The 17,558-nt window shown below is 36.0% G+C and overlaps 1 protein-coding gene across 1 annotated transcript in view; it reads right to left on the bottom strand.

Annotated features, from left to right (window-relative positions):
* LOC133856603 (uncharacterized) overlaps positions 1–17,558 on the bottom strand; it is a 33,196-nt gene that overhangs the window by 7,922 nt on the left and 7,716 nt on the right. Inside the window, exons 7-27 of the mRNA XM_062291660.1 lie at positions 15,932–16,038; positions 12,636–12,794; positions 10,737–10,940; positions 10,112–10,328; positions 9,951–10,025; positions 9,427–9,869; positions 8,868–9,060; positions 8,513–8,765; positions 8,086–8,422; positions 7,711–7,891; positions 7,466–7,585; positions 7,062–7,323; positions 6,467–6,919; positions 5,465–5,928; positions 4,755–4,891; positions 4,498–4,679; positions 3,997–4,389; positions 3,553–3,678; positions 3,122–3,187; positions 1,250–3,036; positions 880–1,159 (exon numbers count right to left, since the gene is read on the bottom strand). Of these exons, the coding sequence (XP_062147644.1) occupies positions 880–1,159; positions 1,250–3,036; positions 3,122–3,187; positions 3,553–3,678; positions 3,997–4,389; positions 4,498–4,679; positions 4,755–4,891; positions 5,465–5,928; positions 6,467–6,919; positions 7,062–7,323; positions 7,466–7,585; positions 7,711–7,891; positions 8,086–8,422; positions 8,513–8,765; positions 8,868–9,060; positions 9,427–9,869; positions 9,951–10,025; positions 10,112–10,328; positions 10,737–10,940; positions 12,636–12,794; positions 15,932–16,038 (6,439 nt within the window). The remainder of the gene's footprint in view (positions 1–879; positions 1,160–1,249; positions 3,037–3,121; positions 3,188–3,552; positions 3,679–3,996; positions 4,390–4,497; positions 4,680–4,754; positions 4,892–5,464; positions 5,929–6,466; positions 6,920–7,061; positions 7,324–7,465; positions 7,586–7,710; positions 7,892–8,085; positions 8,423–8,512; positions 8,766–8,867; positions 9,061–9,426; positions 9,870–9,950; positions 10,026–10,111; positions 10,329–10,736; positions 10,941–12,635; positions 12,795–15,931; positions 16,039–17,558) is intronic.

The following is a 17,558-nucleotide window of genomic DNA, read 5'->3' as shown; positions in this document are numbered from 1 at the left end:
ACTTAACCTAACTCAACCTAACCTGAAAATCAGTTTAGCCCAACTCAGCCAACAAACTAGCTCAAGCCAATCCCAGATGCAAGCTTGGTTCAGGTTAAGGGTTGAAGTCAACTTGGACTGGATTAGGATTCAAGGTTGAAATACTTGGGTTATGCTAGGGTTGGCCTGACCAAAGTTGCAGCTCTACCTGTTAGTGTGAGTGCTTGGTATAAATTATTAGACAACTTTCCAAGTTTTCAAACTTCAAAAACCAATGGTCATCTTTGGTCTTAGGTTCACGTATATCAACTCTCAGTATCCCACTCTTGTTGGCCTTTAGGTGAAAAACAGTTGGTTCAACGTGGTTCTTGACATTTGCCCCTACATTGGTTAGTTTCAGCGGCCAATAACTAAAATCATAAACTATCAACAATTCAAGCGCATGCACAACAAGGGCAAGAGCTAATGGTGTCAAGAAAAAATGTTTTCGGGATCATTTTCAAAGTGTCAACCAAACACTAGAAAATTAGTAGTTTTTGTTGAAATTGTAGTTAGTTTCTTAGCATAGGCCATTTCTACATTTCTAGATAAAGTAATTTATTGAGTATCCTGGTACTACAACAAATTTTCAGTTGATTCCTTCTTATAAGAGAAACACGCTTTTCTTTCATAAATCTTCATTAGCATTTAACTTCTTGAATTAGTCAACTTACATATTTTCGTCTGTCTTATTTTATCTACTACTATAAATGAATTACATTCTAACATATAAACGAAAGAATATTGACGAGAGAAAGAAAAAGCAAAAAACATATGTTTGATAGGAATTACAACTAAAGAAGTGACCGGTCCTCCCAAATCAGAATTATCCACCTCATAGTGCAATACCGAGATTATTACCTGTGCAGCAGCACTCCACAGTTGCTGTGTCTCTTCCGAATACCAAGACAATGTGTACTCAAGAATGGAATGAAGTGAATGTGAGCTTACACACCCAATGAGCTTCTTTATAGCTGCACCAGTCATGGAACGAACCCTATTATCCTCATCATTGGCTAAGCAAACCACCAAATGCACAAATAATGTCTGCGATTGCTCATCCACATTTTTACTTGGAAATTTGACAATGATTGCATGAAGCATTTCAAGCACAGCTTCTCTTCCAGATGAATGCTCATATCTGCAAGAGTAGTTAAGTCATTTATGGAAATATAAGAAGGAAAATTAAAAGAGGAAAAAAAATTGCCCAAAATAACTATCAGATACTTGCCTTAAATTTGAAAGCAGAAAATCTAGATGTTCTTGCAAACGTTTTACTGAAAGCTGATAATCAAGTAAAAACTGTAATAAAATTTGACTGCATTTCTTGCGAATTGAGTCCACTTGACTGGTCACCATCAATTCCCCAACTTGAGTTACAAGATCATAAATCTCAGGAACAACTAGCTTGCGATTAACAATTGCCTTTAGCAATGAAAGGGCAAGATTAGAAGGTTCCCTTTCAAGATCAACAAACAGAGGAAGCTGAATTAACTGATGTAACTGATCTGATGAAAGGGTGATACTGGTGCTCCGCAGAAGTACAACCAACAATCTTAGACACGACTGCATTAGAGGACTGCTTGAAGTTACCGAACTATGTGCAATATCAAAGACTGCCTCCTTCATTTTATCAGCTTGAGATTCAAGGGATGGTAAAGGCAGCCTGACCAATGAAGTGAGGCAACTAAGGGACGCAGATAAAATATCTTCGTACTTGGAAGCCAAGCAGCTCCCTAGAAGTGTGACAAAAGGATCCAACATTGATAAAACGTGCTCAATTTTTCCCTGTTTCAAACTTGTTGTACGTTTATGCAACATCCTGAGAGCAAACACAATAAGAAGATGTGAAGATACGTTGACAAGTCGGCCTGAAGTTATTCTTTTCTCTCTCAAGTCCTTCCTATGATGTTTCTTTGCCTCTGCGACTAATGAATGTTCGCGCTGACCATTTTCGTGTTTAATCCCATCTTCAATGAGGCCATATACAAAGATGAACAGGTCAGTCTGATCTACAGATGGATTTCGTTCAATACCAACAGCTATGTGAGTTAACATTTTTTCCAATTCAGTTTTGACTTTTGGCGTGAGCTGCTTCTGCAAATGTGTTGTAACAGGCGAAAGAAGCTTCAAGGCATGAGTTTTGAATGTTATACTCTGGCCTATCAATTCCAGGGTTTTAAAAGACTGTCGCATTTTAGTTTCTTTCATTTTTGAAGCAATCTTTCCCACTTCTTTTTCCTCAGCAACATCTCCAAGAATGTCATTCTCTACTACTGAAAGGAGATCTTCCAAACAGTAATCCAACTTCCCACTACTTGGAATTGAAATGGACTTGGACAAGATGAAATTGAGTGTGTATCCCAATACATGCAGCTCATATCCTCGTTTCAAGGTAGCTCGCAAAACCCCAACTATAAACTGCAGGTATTGCAGCCCAAGCTCCTTCAAACAAGCAGCCAAAGCAGACCTAGCTTCGTCACGTATGCTTTCCAACCGATTCTTTAAGAAGTTACAAATACGATGAATGATGCTAGGAAGCAGTGAGTCCATTATGTCCCCAGGGAGCAACTTTAGTAGTTTAAGGGCAGCAAGATTGATGTTAACATTGACCTTATCAGAATCAGAATTGAGTAGCTTATGTATCTTTGGGAGCACAGTTTTATGAAGGCATCTCTGTATCTCAGTTACCATAGTGGAAGAACAACTACCAATTGTCCTAGCATCAGAAGCATTCTCCACAGAGTCATTGGCTTTTTGGTTATTATGAATTTCTGAAAAATGAAATTTGTCCAATATGGAGCAAGTTAGCCTCAATAAGTGCTTTTGCTTGTCTGGATTCCTAGTCATCTCTCGGAGGCATCTAACCAGTAACGCATAGTATGACTTCCATTCAACATGACCAGAAACTGAAGCAAGGGCCTCTATGCACGCAACTCTAACATGTTCTCCATTTCCTTCTCGTTTATCAAACAACATACTAAAAAAGAGCGGCACAAAAACTTTATTTAAAATATCCTGCATCAAACAGCAGCATAGTAAAATTCAGTAACTTGGAAGGAGGGTTTGAGGAATTGAGAACATTAAAAAAGGATATAATTACCTCTGACATGTTGCTTGTACTGATAACATTCCTAAAACGCGACAATGCCCTTGCTCTCCTATGCCTCTGCAAGTACAAAATGTGGATATGTTAGACGAAACAAGTACCTTGTCAAATGTGTTCTTTAAAGCTTGGAAGCAACTAATGATGGAAAAAACTTCATTAATGACTTTATCAAAACTGATAAATTGAAATGTTTTACAAATGGAAACGACCATAACAATAAAGATAGCTCTCCTCATTTTTTGGAAGAAAAAAAAAAACAATTCAAATAATTATAATTTTTTTCCCAAGTCATATTCTTTCATTTGAGGAAAAGATGCTTATTATAAAGGCTCTAATATCACATGTAAGACATGAAATCAACACAGTTCAAACAATGATAACCACAAACATTCATCATGCTTAGGAAGATATAACATAAAACTTACCTGCAAATGAACAATATTGTTGAAAAAATCTACTTCAGCATCGTTACTGCACAGAGCCCTTAACGAATTAAGATTTGCTACTTCTGGTAGTTTCATAAGCATTTCTCGTAGTAAATTTATCCATTCCTGAAACCAAACCAATCGCTATAGAAACCACAATAATACATAGCAGTTTATGTTGTACAATTTAATTAAACCGGTAATTATTAAATCAATAAAAAAAAAATTAAAAAAAATGTTTGATATTCTTTATCAGCAACAGGCCTAATCATTCAATATACTATTTGCATTATTTTGTCCTAGCCCCAAAAGGACTACGCAAAGAGTCTGCCCAAAAAAGAAATATCAAAAGAAATTATTTTTTCATGACTTAATTTATGGTTATTGTATGTTGATGTTAAGTTATCATCAACTCCGATAAGATGAACAACAGGAACTTGGTACCTTCTTCACTGTAGTTTCTCTGCTCAATGCATCCCCCATATGCTTCAAAAGAAACTTGATTGTTACACGCTGAATAGATGCTCTAGTCCAACAACCATCATCATGCGTAATCATCTTACAAGTAATTTCTTGGTGACCTTTTCCTTCTTGGCCAAGGATTTGGGCAGAAAATTCAACAAACGAGAGCAGTGACCCATAAGCACTATGCCTTGAGATCAATTCTTCAGATGACATATCATACACACAATGTGATAAAATGACCAATGCATGATCCTCAGGAACAGTATAGAAGAAATCAATACAAATCTCATTATAACCATCCACGATAGCGTCATAATCAAGGCTACCCATTTCTGTAGTAGAGGTTGCATTCAATTTACGAACAATTTTGGCCTGCATTACGATCAAGAATTAAGCAAACATGGACAATTTGAGATTCGAAAACCAACTAGGTTCCATCAAAAGCAATACTCAAAATGTAAGATAAAGATACAATATTACCAGACACTGGACAGAAGGATCGGCTTCAGCAAGTGAATCAAGAAGATCACAAATAGACAGCCGCATATCCAGTTCAACAGAAGCAAGTAGCGGGGTAACTGCTGTCAGAATTTTTTTAGTACTATGGCTCCCTAACATTGGGACAATATCTCGAATGACTTGCACAGCTTCCGAATAAAGATCTGCAAGATATGATAGAATTTCAAAGACAAGATAAGATTCTTATGGTGAGTACCAAAACTATGAGAGATTCTTACCACAATTTTTAGCTCTTTCTGTTATGAATGGGACCAAGATGTCTACAAATTTTGTTGCTAGCAACGGATCCTTTATATACTTAGATAATAATTTGAAAATTCTTATTTCTCTCTCCCCAGGACATTTGACCAACTTCCTGTTACAGAAAAGCAGTAAGTCATAAAGGGGACACCCAGAAAAACTTTTAACACAAAAAAAAAAAAAAAAAAAAAAAAAAAAAAAAAACAACAACTTGATGTACTAGAATGACCAAAAATATAAGGGGAAAAGGTTGTTTTATCATGTTGACTATGAGAAAGGTTGTCAATACCGTTTTTAAAACTAGAAACAACAAATCATTTCACCTTACTAGAGTAAGGTGAATGCAGTTTACCCAAATTTTATGACAATAAGAACAAGTGACTGAGGAAACTAGAACAAGTTTTTCTCCAAAAGCTAGGAGACCAGAGTGGATGTGGATAAATTATCCATTAAGCTGCATGGAAGCATTCTTTGTCTCTACGTATGTGGGTATGTGGAGCATAATGCATGCAAAGTCAACTATCAATACATTCTTATTATAAAAAATTAAAAAATAACTGTCAATACGTTAAAAATCCTACTTTACAGACAAATTCCAAATAAGGGTAATCTAACAGAAAAGCAAATCAATAAAAAGTGAATGAATAGGAAAACAAGAACTAACTAAATTAAAAAACGACATCCATACCTCTTGGCTGCACTATCACTTTGGAAAAGACAATGCAAGCTGCAGATAAGCGCCTCAAGGTTTGGAAGTAGGACTATCTTTGTAGAATCTTCTTCATCATTTAATTCGCTATCAAGGTTCAACAGGTTCTCAACGAAGGTAAGAACACATGATACAATAGCTTTAGAAGCTGACGTGACACTCAATATGGAAAATATATCAGGGACAAGATTCTTTTCCCTACTCAAGAGTGATACAAGCTTGTGGCTTCTACTCATAGCAACAAAGCAAGAGAACAGTGAACTTGGTTTCTCACTACTGGAACCCTCCTGTTTGAAACCGTCCACTAAATGTTTCACAGATGCAAAGAATAGGTTCCAGAACTCGCAACCAAATTCGTGATCTTCATACTTATTGAGGACAAGAGAAACGATTTTCAGGCATAGAGACCTTAAAGCTTTGAACTGCTTCACAGCACTGCTGGTCTGCATGTTGAGCATAACTTTTTCATCAGCAAGTTGCCATGTAATCATCCATAAACGAACTAAAATAAGTGCTGGATTTCCCTGGAACGATTACTAATCAATAATATTGGTTAAAAGCCAATGTTGCTAGATTTCACTAACATTGTATCGTATGGACCTCTCCAATAAGATAGGTTGTTTCATGCTAGTTAAATTTGGTTGCATGCAAATCAGTAAACTCAAACAAGGAAGATAGTTAATATTAAGGAGAAAAGAAAACGCTTCAACAGTGAAGGCATAAAAGAAAAGATATACTTTTCCCAACTCCAAACCCCGCAAAAGAGAAGATAATAAGAATATAATAAAGGTAAAGAACATATTAACCCTAGTAGTACAGTTAGCCAGCCCAATTAATCGTAGCAATATTAGCACTATTATGTTGGGTATTTACCCAACATTTTCGAAATAATAAAATTAAGGGAGTAGTTATCAATCAACTATAACAACAGATGCTTTAGTAGTACTCAAGATTCAGCATTAAACATAATAAACACAGTACCCGGACATCACTTGCTGATGCACTGTCTTTCTCAAGTACAGTGAGATCAGCGTTAGAGTGATCTTCAAGTGAGGAGACTCCATTGCACTTTGCAACGTCAATGCTTGATGTGCAGCTTCCCAGCACCCGAACAACACATCCCATTAAAAGATCAAGAAAAGGTCTGAGATGAAATTCATCAAAAACTCCTAGAACATCTTCAATCACATGCAGAAAACCATATCTCTTCTTCCAAGACAGGGCTATTATATTATCCACGGTGAAATACTTTAAGAAATTATATGCTCGAAATTGATCCATAGAATTTTCCCATGAAGTCCACGACGTACTATCAGTTTCTTTAGAACTTATTTGCAATGGGTTTATTAACAATGCGAAGAAAAGAGGAAGCTCCTCAACATCAAGTTGAGCAATGAAACCAAGAACTGCCTTTCGGAGATGAACACTTGCATTCTGCATAAAAAGTTACATTGCTGAGTAATTTAGGAAGTGATTTTGAATGAAAAGTGAGGAAAAAAAGGAAAGTAGAAAACACTACAGGTATATATGAGATAATATAAAAGAATAATAATCTTATAATTCAACTCAGATATACCTTTCGCGAGGCAAGTGTCTTCAATTTTCTAACTTTTGGCATCAGAAGACGGATAACTATAGGCACAAGATAAGCTCTGTGTTCTTCTTCAATCTGATTAGATTCTTTGGACAAACTCCATGTTGTTAGCTCCTCTCGCAAATATTTGGAGCTTATTAAATTTTTCAGATGCTGATCATATGGGAGTAAGAAATCATCCTTCCAAATTAATAGGCAATCAAGAACCTTCATCTGGATTTCAGCATCATTGTCATCCAGAAGCCTAACAGAAACGTCCCAAAGATTCAAGCAGAGTAAAAAAGAACTTAGTGCATTCAAGCTGAGATTTCAAATGAAAATTACTAATACTCCAAGAATAGATTAGCATAAAATAAATAAACACATCATCAAACCACTGCACCAACCTGTTTTGCAGAACTTCTTTAAGATATTGACTCTGATAAAAAGATCTCAGGTTCCGCATTGATCTCAGCAAGTTTAACCATTCTTTAAGGACAACCTTCCACTCTTTGCCTTTACAAGCACTGCAATACCACATTAAAAATGCAAACCAACTTTTAATGAGATAGTTTGAGTAAACCTTTGCCAAATCACGAAGTTTTGAAGTAAGTCTTATGCAATAAAAGTCACAAGTCCAGAAGAAAACTACCTTACAGGATCATTCAGCTTATAGCCCAGAAACTTTGAGAACAAATCAATTAACTCCAGAGACTGAGATTCTATAACATTTGGAATCTTTTGTAATGATTGCAGCAACAAGGACAATACCGTTGCACATGGAGTGCTATCAGATTCTGGAGTAACAAACGAACGAAAACGATGGACAAGATCTAGAAAACAAAACCAGTTTAAAAACTAACTTCCAAAGGAACTTGATTTCAAGAAAGCTAAAACTCAGAAAATAACCAGTTAATCACTCTAAAACATGCATCATATAACAGCACCTGAGTCAAGATAAGTACCTATGTAGATCGTCTAATACACAAACTGACACAGTAATAGAAAAAATCTAGTTGTCACGTACCACTTGACTCGTCATAAAGTTTAGAGTTCCCTCTGTCTAGTTCAGGGGATGTATGAAACATTGACTGATATTGCTCAAGATAACGAACAAAGTCATCCCATACAAGTCGAGCATGCTGGCTCATCAAAACTCCAAGGCACTCCAATGCTGGATTCCAAAGATAACTAAAACGGTTATTCAATATACCAACTATCCCGCTCAAAACGAGGGGCGCATAGGCTTGAGGTACTCTGCCCGCAGAGAGATTCATCTGTATTCTAGAAATCAATAGGATCACTTTCCGGCTGGTAGAAATTGAAAGCGGAGTCTCCTCGATTGAGAGAAGCAACTGAAGAACCTGATATTCAAAGGAAAGTTACCCCAAGATTACCTAGTCAGAACATGGTGTCAAACGACAATAACGACAAGAATATAGGCAAAAACATACATTATTGCCATGACTATCTACAAGGGATGTCTGAGAAACTTCAGTTTTCATTTGCTTCTCAACCGATTGATCATTTGTAGAATCTACACAGCTTAGAAGTTCATGGTGACACAATATTTTAAGAGTTGAAACGCGCATCCCCCTATTTGAGTGGTGCAAATTATCAGCAAAGATGCTTAATGCATCCACAGCATTCTCCACTGAAAGTTCCGGATGATACTTTCTATTGCAACTGTTTGCTTCCGATGTAGGCCTAACATTTTTATAATAACAGAAGGTTAAGAAAGCAGACTTTTTTAAACATAAACATAGCCAAAAATCCACATATGAACTATCGCCAGACAGATCAACTTACCCATACACAGAATCCAAATAATCAGCAACAGCAGACAATACTTGTGAAGATGATCTGTATCTTTTTGCTAGATGCAAAAATTTACTTGTTTCTTCAGGCCCAGATTTTTCAGCATTATGTGATTTATTATAAGAACTCAAAGCAGCACCAAGTACGCTTTGCCAGGCTTGTTTAGGAAGACCTGCTAGGCAACCTGAATGAAAAACGTATAAATTAAATTTATTGAAATCAACCAAGAAAGCATGATTTTGTACAATAGACATTGAGAAATGCCATTTGTTAAACAATATCGTTTCACTTGGTTGTGACCATTTACAGTCCATTGAAAAGGCTAATATATCGTGCATGGTTTGAAACGCAGAAGACAATGTCAACAGAAATGATGGTGAAGACATTCTGATCAGTTACAAAGATCCCTGGGATACAATACACTGATGGGTACCATTTACGTAAAACCAAAATAAGAGATATTACATGCTATCCTTACTTAAGTACAAGGTGAATGGATACTTGCGTTCCTAGAACAAATTAAATCTGAATAATGGAGAAGCTGCCATACCATCTTCAGTCAACGGTAGCTGATCAAGTGCATCTATCAAATTCATTATACAGGATGACCTCTCTTGGAAATTAATCATATGAGGCAAGCATCTAATTATTCCCCACAGAAGAGCCAACTTAGTCTCAGGAATATGAGAAGATGATGGATCACCATGCACAATAACGTTTATTTCCCGAATCCAACGGCTGATAGCCTCCTGCATCTTTGGAAACTCTTTTCCAAATGTGCCATCTAGGAAGTTGGGCTCTTGCACTTTCACTTCCATTACTTCAAAGGAGGACAGTAATAAATATATGACTTCTTCTTGCGAAGTCTCTATCAAACTCTTCATGCCATCTAAGAAGTTGGGCTCTTGCCCATTCACTTCTATTACGTCAAAGAAGGACAGTAACAAATATATGACTTCTTCTTGCGAAGTCTTTATCAAATTCTTCATTGCACTGAAAATGCAATAAGAAAAGTCAAGACTCCCAGAAAATACACCACATTGTATCCCAAAAATAACTAACCTGTAACATTACCTTAAGATGTTAACTGCGAAAACATATACTATGCAAGGGTCCTTCTGCAGTAGTTCTTTAATAAATGTCAGCAAACTGCAACAATCCTGATCCATGTCAAAACCTATAATGGGAAGAAAAAGAGAGGGAGGGGGAAAAAAGACCAAGCTTGAAGACTTTACCTCGAGTTCCTTAACGTGAATACAGGAGCCCATTGCAATGAACAGCTAGAGATAGCTGGCATATTATTAAAATTGTGGAGCCCATTGAGAATACATATCATCAATTCAAGAACCTTATCAATAACTTCTGTTTCGGGAACCTCTGCCTTCCCAAAGCCAGAAGACATGACAAATATTTGCACAAGAAACCCCACATGTTCAAGCAACGATTGGTAATCTGTACAACATCATAGCAGTTTAGCGTGGTACCAAAGCACACAAGTGACCAACAGACATTATTAAAGCAATTAAACATATAAGGTAGGGCTGCAAAATAAACCAGGCTACTCAAGCTCAGCTCAAGATTAGTTGAGTGAAGTGACACTCAAACAACTTACTACTGAGCTCAAAAAAATAAAGGAACTAATCTTGAGCAACCTATTATCAGCTCCAAAAACATTTCCTCTTGAAAAGCCAAGCTACATGAGCTCAACTGACATTAAGCTTTATAGAAAGCACGTTTGAGATCATTCGTAAGATAAACCAACCAAGCTTGAGCAACCAACTACATGGCTTAAATCAGTATATTTTATAGGCCCTCTAAAAGAGAGGTCTAAAAATATATATCAGTATATTTATGGCTCACCATAAAACTTTCGCCCATTATGAATCTGAACAATGGAAATAAGCAGCGATAAAAGGCGACTTAAATGCAAAATGCATCCATTTGTTACACAGTCATTAATTTTCTGATATAAGCATTTCGAGATCAAGTCCAACTCCTTCGGCTCTATCTCCTCACACAGTCTTCGAAATGCAGTAATCACAACTTCAACAACAGAGTCTGAACCTGCAGGGGGAAGGAGAGAGAGACTTAGACAAAAATAGAACAACGAACTTCTTAAGGTATCATTCCATAGAGTAAGCCAACCATTGACCTACGGATTCTAGCAAACAAGTTAACGCACAGTACTTAAACTAACAAGTGAAGACCCAGAAAAATTATGAAACAGCTGAGAGGATTCAGAAAACCCAGCAAAATCACTTAATAGAGGAAGTCCAATCAATCGAAGAATTTTAAATTACGTGGCCGAAACTAATACTAATTCCTTTTTTCTTATTCTTTTTCTTTTTCTTTTTTTAATTTTCCTTGTTCCACTCATAAAACATAAGCTCTCATCCCCACTACACTATATAAAATGTGACGTACAAGTGATAAAAACATTCTGCCCCACTAAACACACATAATTCTCATGTTGTTTTACAAACTCTCAATTATGATCTTGTTCATATCACTCTAATTTCTATCCAAATAAATAACCAAATTAATATATATATTAGAGACTATCTACAGTACCCTTTCTGGACCCTGAGACAGACACAATCACTAAAGTGCAGGATGTAGTAATTTCCACAACAATACACTCATTTCATGCATGCGAGTCCAGATAAATTTTCTTCCCCAGGACCATTTTGTGCTAGAGCTTCATCATCGCAATGATTTGCTATTTTTCTCCTCATGGTTTTTTATAAGTAATCCTAATATTAAAAAGAGCGCAACAGCGCAACCCAGGTACACAGAAAGTATACAAGAGATACACCTATATTGCTATATAAAGAGTAGTTTCTCGTACTTTCCCAACAAAATGTACATCAATAACCTCTCTGGTTATCAATACACAATCTAACAAATTATAAAATCTTTATGAGGTCCATCCTATCTCTCATGGACCATTATTATTTTCCAAGTTTGTTCAAACTATTTTGGCTTCAAATGCTAAAAATCCAATTGCCCAAATTTCATATGTAAATCTTAACTCAATTGGACTCAAATAAACCTAAATCTCAATTTTATTTATTTTTCTTTTTTGATAAGTAAGAAAATTTCATTAAAAAAACCTAAATCTCAATTATTAGGGGTTAGATCTATTAATATTTTATCAACTACCATGTATCTTTTTCGACTATTCTATCCTATCTAAAATAATGCTCTCCACCTCTCATTGATCATATACTCTTTAACTGCTTCCATCCATGTTATTTGAACCCATTACCTCTTTTCCACATCACTCATTCTTATTGTTGCAAAAATGGATCTTCATCACATATGGCCAACCATTTTAAGCGAGTCCATCTAATCGTCATCACTGCCACCTCCATCATTGAACAAACATCTTCATTCTTTATTATATATTTTCTAGTATTTCCACTTATCAATCTTAACATGCTTATTTTAGTTACGCTTGTCTTGTTAACCTGTTTATACTAGTCCAACATTGTGTGGCATAAATTATAATTGGTCTTTAAACATAACCTCAGAAGAATAAAAGGTCCTCAAGTATAACATAAGTGATCGTTTATATACGTGTTTGTTTATAATATTACATCATACATTGTTAGAGTTTTACTGAGATCACATCATATTCAGATAAAAAAAAATATTAAAAAAGCTTGTAATAAGAATCTCATGTGATTCAAAATACATATAAACTAGCAAAGAATACACAAATGAAATGCATGTAAAAAAAGTTCACATGACCAATACCAAGTATCGTACTGTCCATCAGTAACCGTAATACTCGCTTTGCTTTTGAGTGGAACCTTGATGAGGCCCCTCTCAAAACATAAAAAAGTAAAGTGCTAGCGCCAAATTTTCTGGCAGGTAATGGTTTCTTCATGACTTCAATCATTATCTTTTTAATACCTGCTCAAAAGCCAACACAAATTTATTAGTTCATCTTCAAAATAACTGACGTCCAATACAGCACAGCTTGGCTATGCTATACACCAATAATTTAAGGGCATCTAATCAATCCACAAAAGTCAAAGAACAAAAGATAATATAAACAGACGAGATACAAAAATTCAATTCAGAAGCATACACGAGATAGAAACATGGCAAATGGAGTTCCAGTTTTTTCTTGACAAAAAATGAAAGAACAAAATATTCAGTAGACAAATATAGAAAGTAAAAAAGAGAGCACTCAAATGGGACGTTTAATACAGACAGGAATGAAACGAATCAAGAGATAGAGAAAGATTCACATATATTGAGAGAGAGAGAGAGAGAGAGAGAGAGAGAGAGAGAGAGAGGATGGGGGGACATTTTAATATAATAATGTAAGCAATGAATTGATACTGATCAGATGTGAGCTAGTCGAGTTGCGTAGTGGAAAAAAGGCGGTTGGATGCAAATGGGTGTTTACAGTGAAGCATAAGGCCAATGGATCAATGGAAAAATATCAGGCAAGATTGGTAACTAAAGGCTTTACTCATACATATGGGATAGACTACAAGGAGACCCTTTGCCCCCAATAGCAAAAATAATTCCATCCAAGTCCTCCTTTCCTTGGCAACAAATTTAGATTGGCCACTTCAGTAGCTTGATGTGAAAAATGCATGTCTTCATGGAGATTTAGAGGAAGAGATTTACATGGAACTCCCTCTTGTTCCCAAATTCTCCTCAACCAAAGGTAAAGTTCACAAATTGAAAAAGGCCTTATATGGGCTAAAACAGTCTATGCGGGCTTGGATTGAGAGATTCTCCTGAGCTATGCAAAGATTTGGCAATAACCAAAGTCAGGCAGATTATACACTATTCATCAAACATTGTATACAGGTAAAGGTAACTGCATTGATTGTTCATGTAGATGAAATTATGTTGACTGGAAATGATAATGAGGAAATACAGAGATTGAAAAAACATTTGGCCAGCAAATTTGAGATAAAAGACTTAGGCAATTTGAAATACTTCTTCGGCATTAAAGTAGCGAGATCAAGACATTGTATTTTCCTCTAACAATGGAAATATGTTCATGCTTAAGGAAACGGGGATGCTTGGTTGTAAGATTGCTGACAATCCAATAGAGCCGAATGAAAAGTTAAAAGAAAGTGATGGGAGTTCTCTGGTGGATAAAGGTAGGTACCAACGATTGCTTGGCAGGTTAATATATTTGTCACATACTCATCCAGACATTGCCTATGCAGTTAGTGTAGTGAGCTAGTTTATGCATTTGCCCTAGAAGTCCCATATGGAAGCAATTTAAATAATACTTTGATATTTGAAGTCTTCTCCAAGGAAAGGGTTGTTGTTTGCCCGTCATGATCATCTAAAAGTAGAAGGCTATATGGACGCAGATTGGGCTAGGTGAGTCACAAATCGAAGATCAACCATGGGATATTGCACTCTTGTGCGAGAAAGTCAAGTTACCTGGGGGTAGTAAGAAAAAGTCAGCGGTTGCTAGATCTAGTGCAGAAGTTGAATTCCAAGTCATGGTCCATGGGATATGTGAGTTATTATGGTTGAAGATTCAACTGAAAGAACTTGGATATGATTGCAAAGAGTCAATGAGCCTATACAATGACAATAAGGCCACAATTAATATTGCTCATAATCCAGCTCAACATGATCGAACTATACACATTGAAATTGATAGACATTTTATCAAGGAAAAAATGTGTGCAAGATTGATTTGTATACCTTATGTGAAGTCAAGTGTACACTTTCCAAAAATTTTAACGAAAGGAGTGTCCAGTATTGTTCTTCATTCAGCCTTGTGCAAGCTGGTTATGCGAGATATCTTCGCCTCAGCTTGAGGGGGAGTGTTGAAGATATGAAGCTGATGTGATTTGATTTCCTTTCCATATATGTTCCCATTTAATGTGATTTCATAGTTGTGTGTGCTTTTTCTCATATAAACAAGCTTCGAAGTATCAAACAAAATTTGAGAAATAATTATTATTCCTTCTTGTCTTTCATGACATATGTAGAGACTGATTAAGGTTTACTGCTTATATTGACACTAAAAAGCTCTCATAATTGAACATATGTAGAGACTTGTTAATGTTTACTGCTTATATTCTTGCTTTTAGAATAACGCTCAAGGTACTTAATGATTTTTAACATGCCCAACCACAATTTTGTTATGCTATTGATAAATATATACCTCAAAGAATACAATCCAGTCAAATACATACCTTAAAGAATGCAATCCAGTTCTAACAAAGTAATCGAGATGCTCATAGTGAAGTTGGTAATAGTTGTGGTAGCACTGACAAAAAAAGTGTGGGAAACAGGCTGGAAAAGTTGTAACAAGATATCTTATATATTGTGATAACCTAATCTTCATCTAACTAATTGGAACTTGGTTTGTACCCTATTCGATTATTGGGGGTTTAAGCGTGAGAAAACTGAGCATTTTCAATCAAGCATTGTGGGAAAATGGGAGGACAATTGGTGCTGAAGAGAATCAGTTTTGGAAACATGCATGGGGCAAGTGGACCTCATATTTGGTTAGGAGGTCTCATGTGTGTCATTTCTGGAGTAGTACAAGGGTAGGCTGGGTGAGTATTTCAGGTTATATTAAATATGTATTTGGAGATGGTAAAAGTGTGTTTTTGGCTTGATGAATGGTGCAACACTGTCCTAAAAGAGTTATTTCCTGATTCATTTCTGATTGTTGACGAGAAAGATGTTTTTATCCATTATTGTTTGGATTTCTCAGAGGATGGAAGGGTCCATTCTCAGAATCTCAGGTTCATTGTTACATTCAATATGAATCCCTCAAGTAATTCAATGAAATTGCAAACATACATTTCTCTATCATTTATTTATCCACAAAACAATGAAATTGTGATTACTGAAACACGGTACAAGTACTTACCAATTGAAGACAGAACTAAATACTTGCTCATTTCACAAAACCAAAATCTTCCAATGATTACAAAAATAATAAGAATAACCGGAAAAGTAAAGGAATGGAAACAGATTCTAGTTATTATTTATCCCTTCCTTTCCATGTCTATAAGGCACAAACATAAGACAATAAGGCATGTCCATACCATCCTGTAGCTGCTCATCTTGTGCATTCCTAAGCAAGAAAGATGTTGCCTCTGCCATAAATTCTTGGACATAATCCTTGGGATAAAATCTTAGTTTTACCGTAACCCTTAAAAAATTGAGAAAAATACATAAGTAAACAAGTTTTCATGTGTATGTGTGTGAGTACATGCGTAAGGAAGACTCTAGTATCTAACTACTAGTCTACTACAGTGATACAAATGATATTTACAATGACACTGAGAAAATCTAAACAAAACGTATCAGCTAAGAAGTAACCATAACAGCATAAACATGTATATCTTAGACATTAATATATAATTCCTTCTTTTTTTGATAAGTAAAGTAAATTTAAAAAAAAAAAAACCGCAGAGGGGTGCAATCCAAAGTACATAGGATGTATACATGATACCCCTAATTCAAAGAGAGAAGCACAGAAATCTAAAAAATCAGACTAAGAACAGTCAAACATAGACTGTAGCGTCACTCTCCACGTAAACAAGGTTTATATCACCAACTTCTTCAAATTAATCAAACAAGTTTCACAATCTTCAAAATTATGTGCATTCTGTTCCTTCCATAGACACAACAAACACAACGAAGCCATTCTCCAAATCGGCACTAACAACCAATTGCCCCTTTGACCCCTCCAACTCCCCAACATCTCTATCATCGATCGAGGCATAACCTACACAACACCAAACAGCTGCAAAATCGTACTCCACAATTCTGTAGCAATCCTACAATGAAGGAACAAATGATCAATGGACTCTCCACAATTCTTACACATATAACATCACTCCATCACAATAATATTCATCTTGTGTAAATTATCCAAAGTTAGACTTCTCCCTAAAGTTGCCGTCCGTATAAAGAAAGTCACACTCAGATGAACTTTAACTTTCCAAATACTCTTCCAAGAAAAAGAAGAGTGTATAGGACTGGAACCCTTATAGTAAGACTTCACTTCAAATTATTTCCTACTCAAAGGAATCTAACAAATTTTATCCTCTCCTTCATACCTTACTTTAATAGAATACAACTCAAAAAATCTAGAGACCACTTCCACCTCTCAATCTTGTACAGGTCGAGTAAACAAAAAAAAAAATTATGACGAGGAACCCCTCCAGGAGATCGAGTAAAAAAAATATTCCACAGAATGTTACCATTTTGTCTCTCCATATTCTCCACCACCCATGTCTCCTTACCAACACAATAGTAAGAGTTCTGGAAAAAGAAGCTTTAAAGGTAATTCCCCACACCACACACCATGCCAAAACAAGACTCTAGAACCATCTCCAACCTCAAAACTCATATGATCTGCAAAAACATGTAAAACCCTCCTGATACATTTCCACACTCACACTCCAAAAGAACCCCCAACTTCCTTAGAACACCAACCACCCCTCGTACTACCATACTTAATATCCACCACCTTTCTCCAAAGAGCATCCCTTTCCATAGCAAACCGCCATAGCCACTTACCCAGCAAAGCTCTATTAAATTGAATCATATTTCTCACACCTAACCCCCCCAAAACCTTTGAATAACAAATCTTAGACCAATTAACCAGATGAAATTTAAACTCATCTCCAATACCTCCCCAAAGGAAATCCCTCTAAAGTTTTT

The sequence above is a fragment of the Alnus glutinosa genome, chromosome 14, assembly GCF_958979055.1.
Source record: "Alnus glutinosa chromosome 14, dhAlnGlut1.1, whole genome shotgun sequence".
Taxonomy (NCBI): Eukaryota; Viridiplantae; Streptophyta; class Magnoliopsida; order Fagales; family Betulaceae; genus Alnus; species Alnus glutinosa.
Note: the sequence above shows the minus strand (reverse complement) of the source record. Positions and strands in the feature narration are given on the sequence as shown.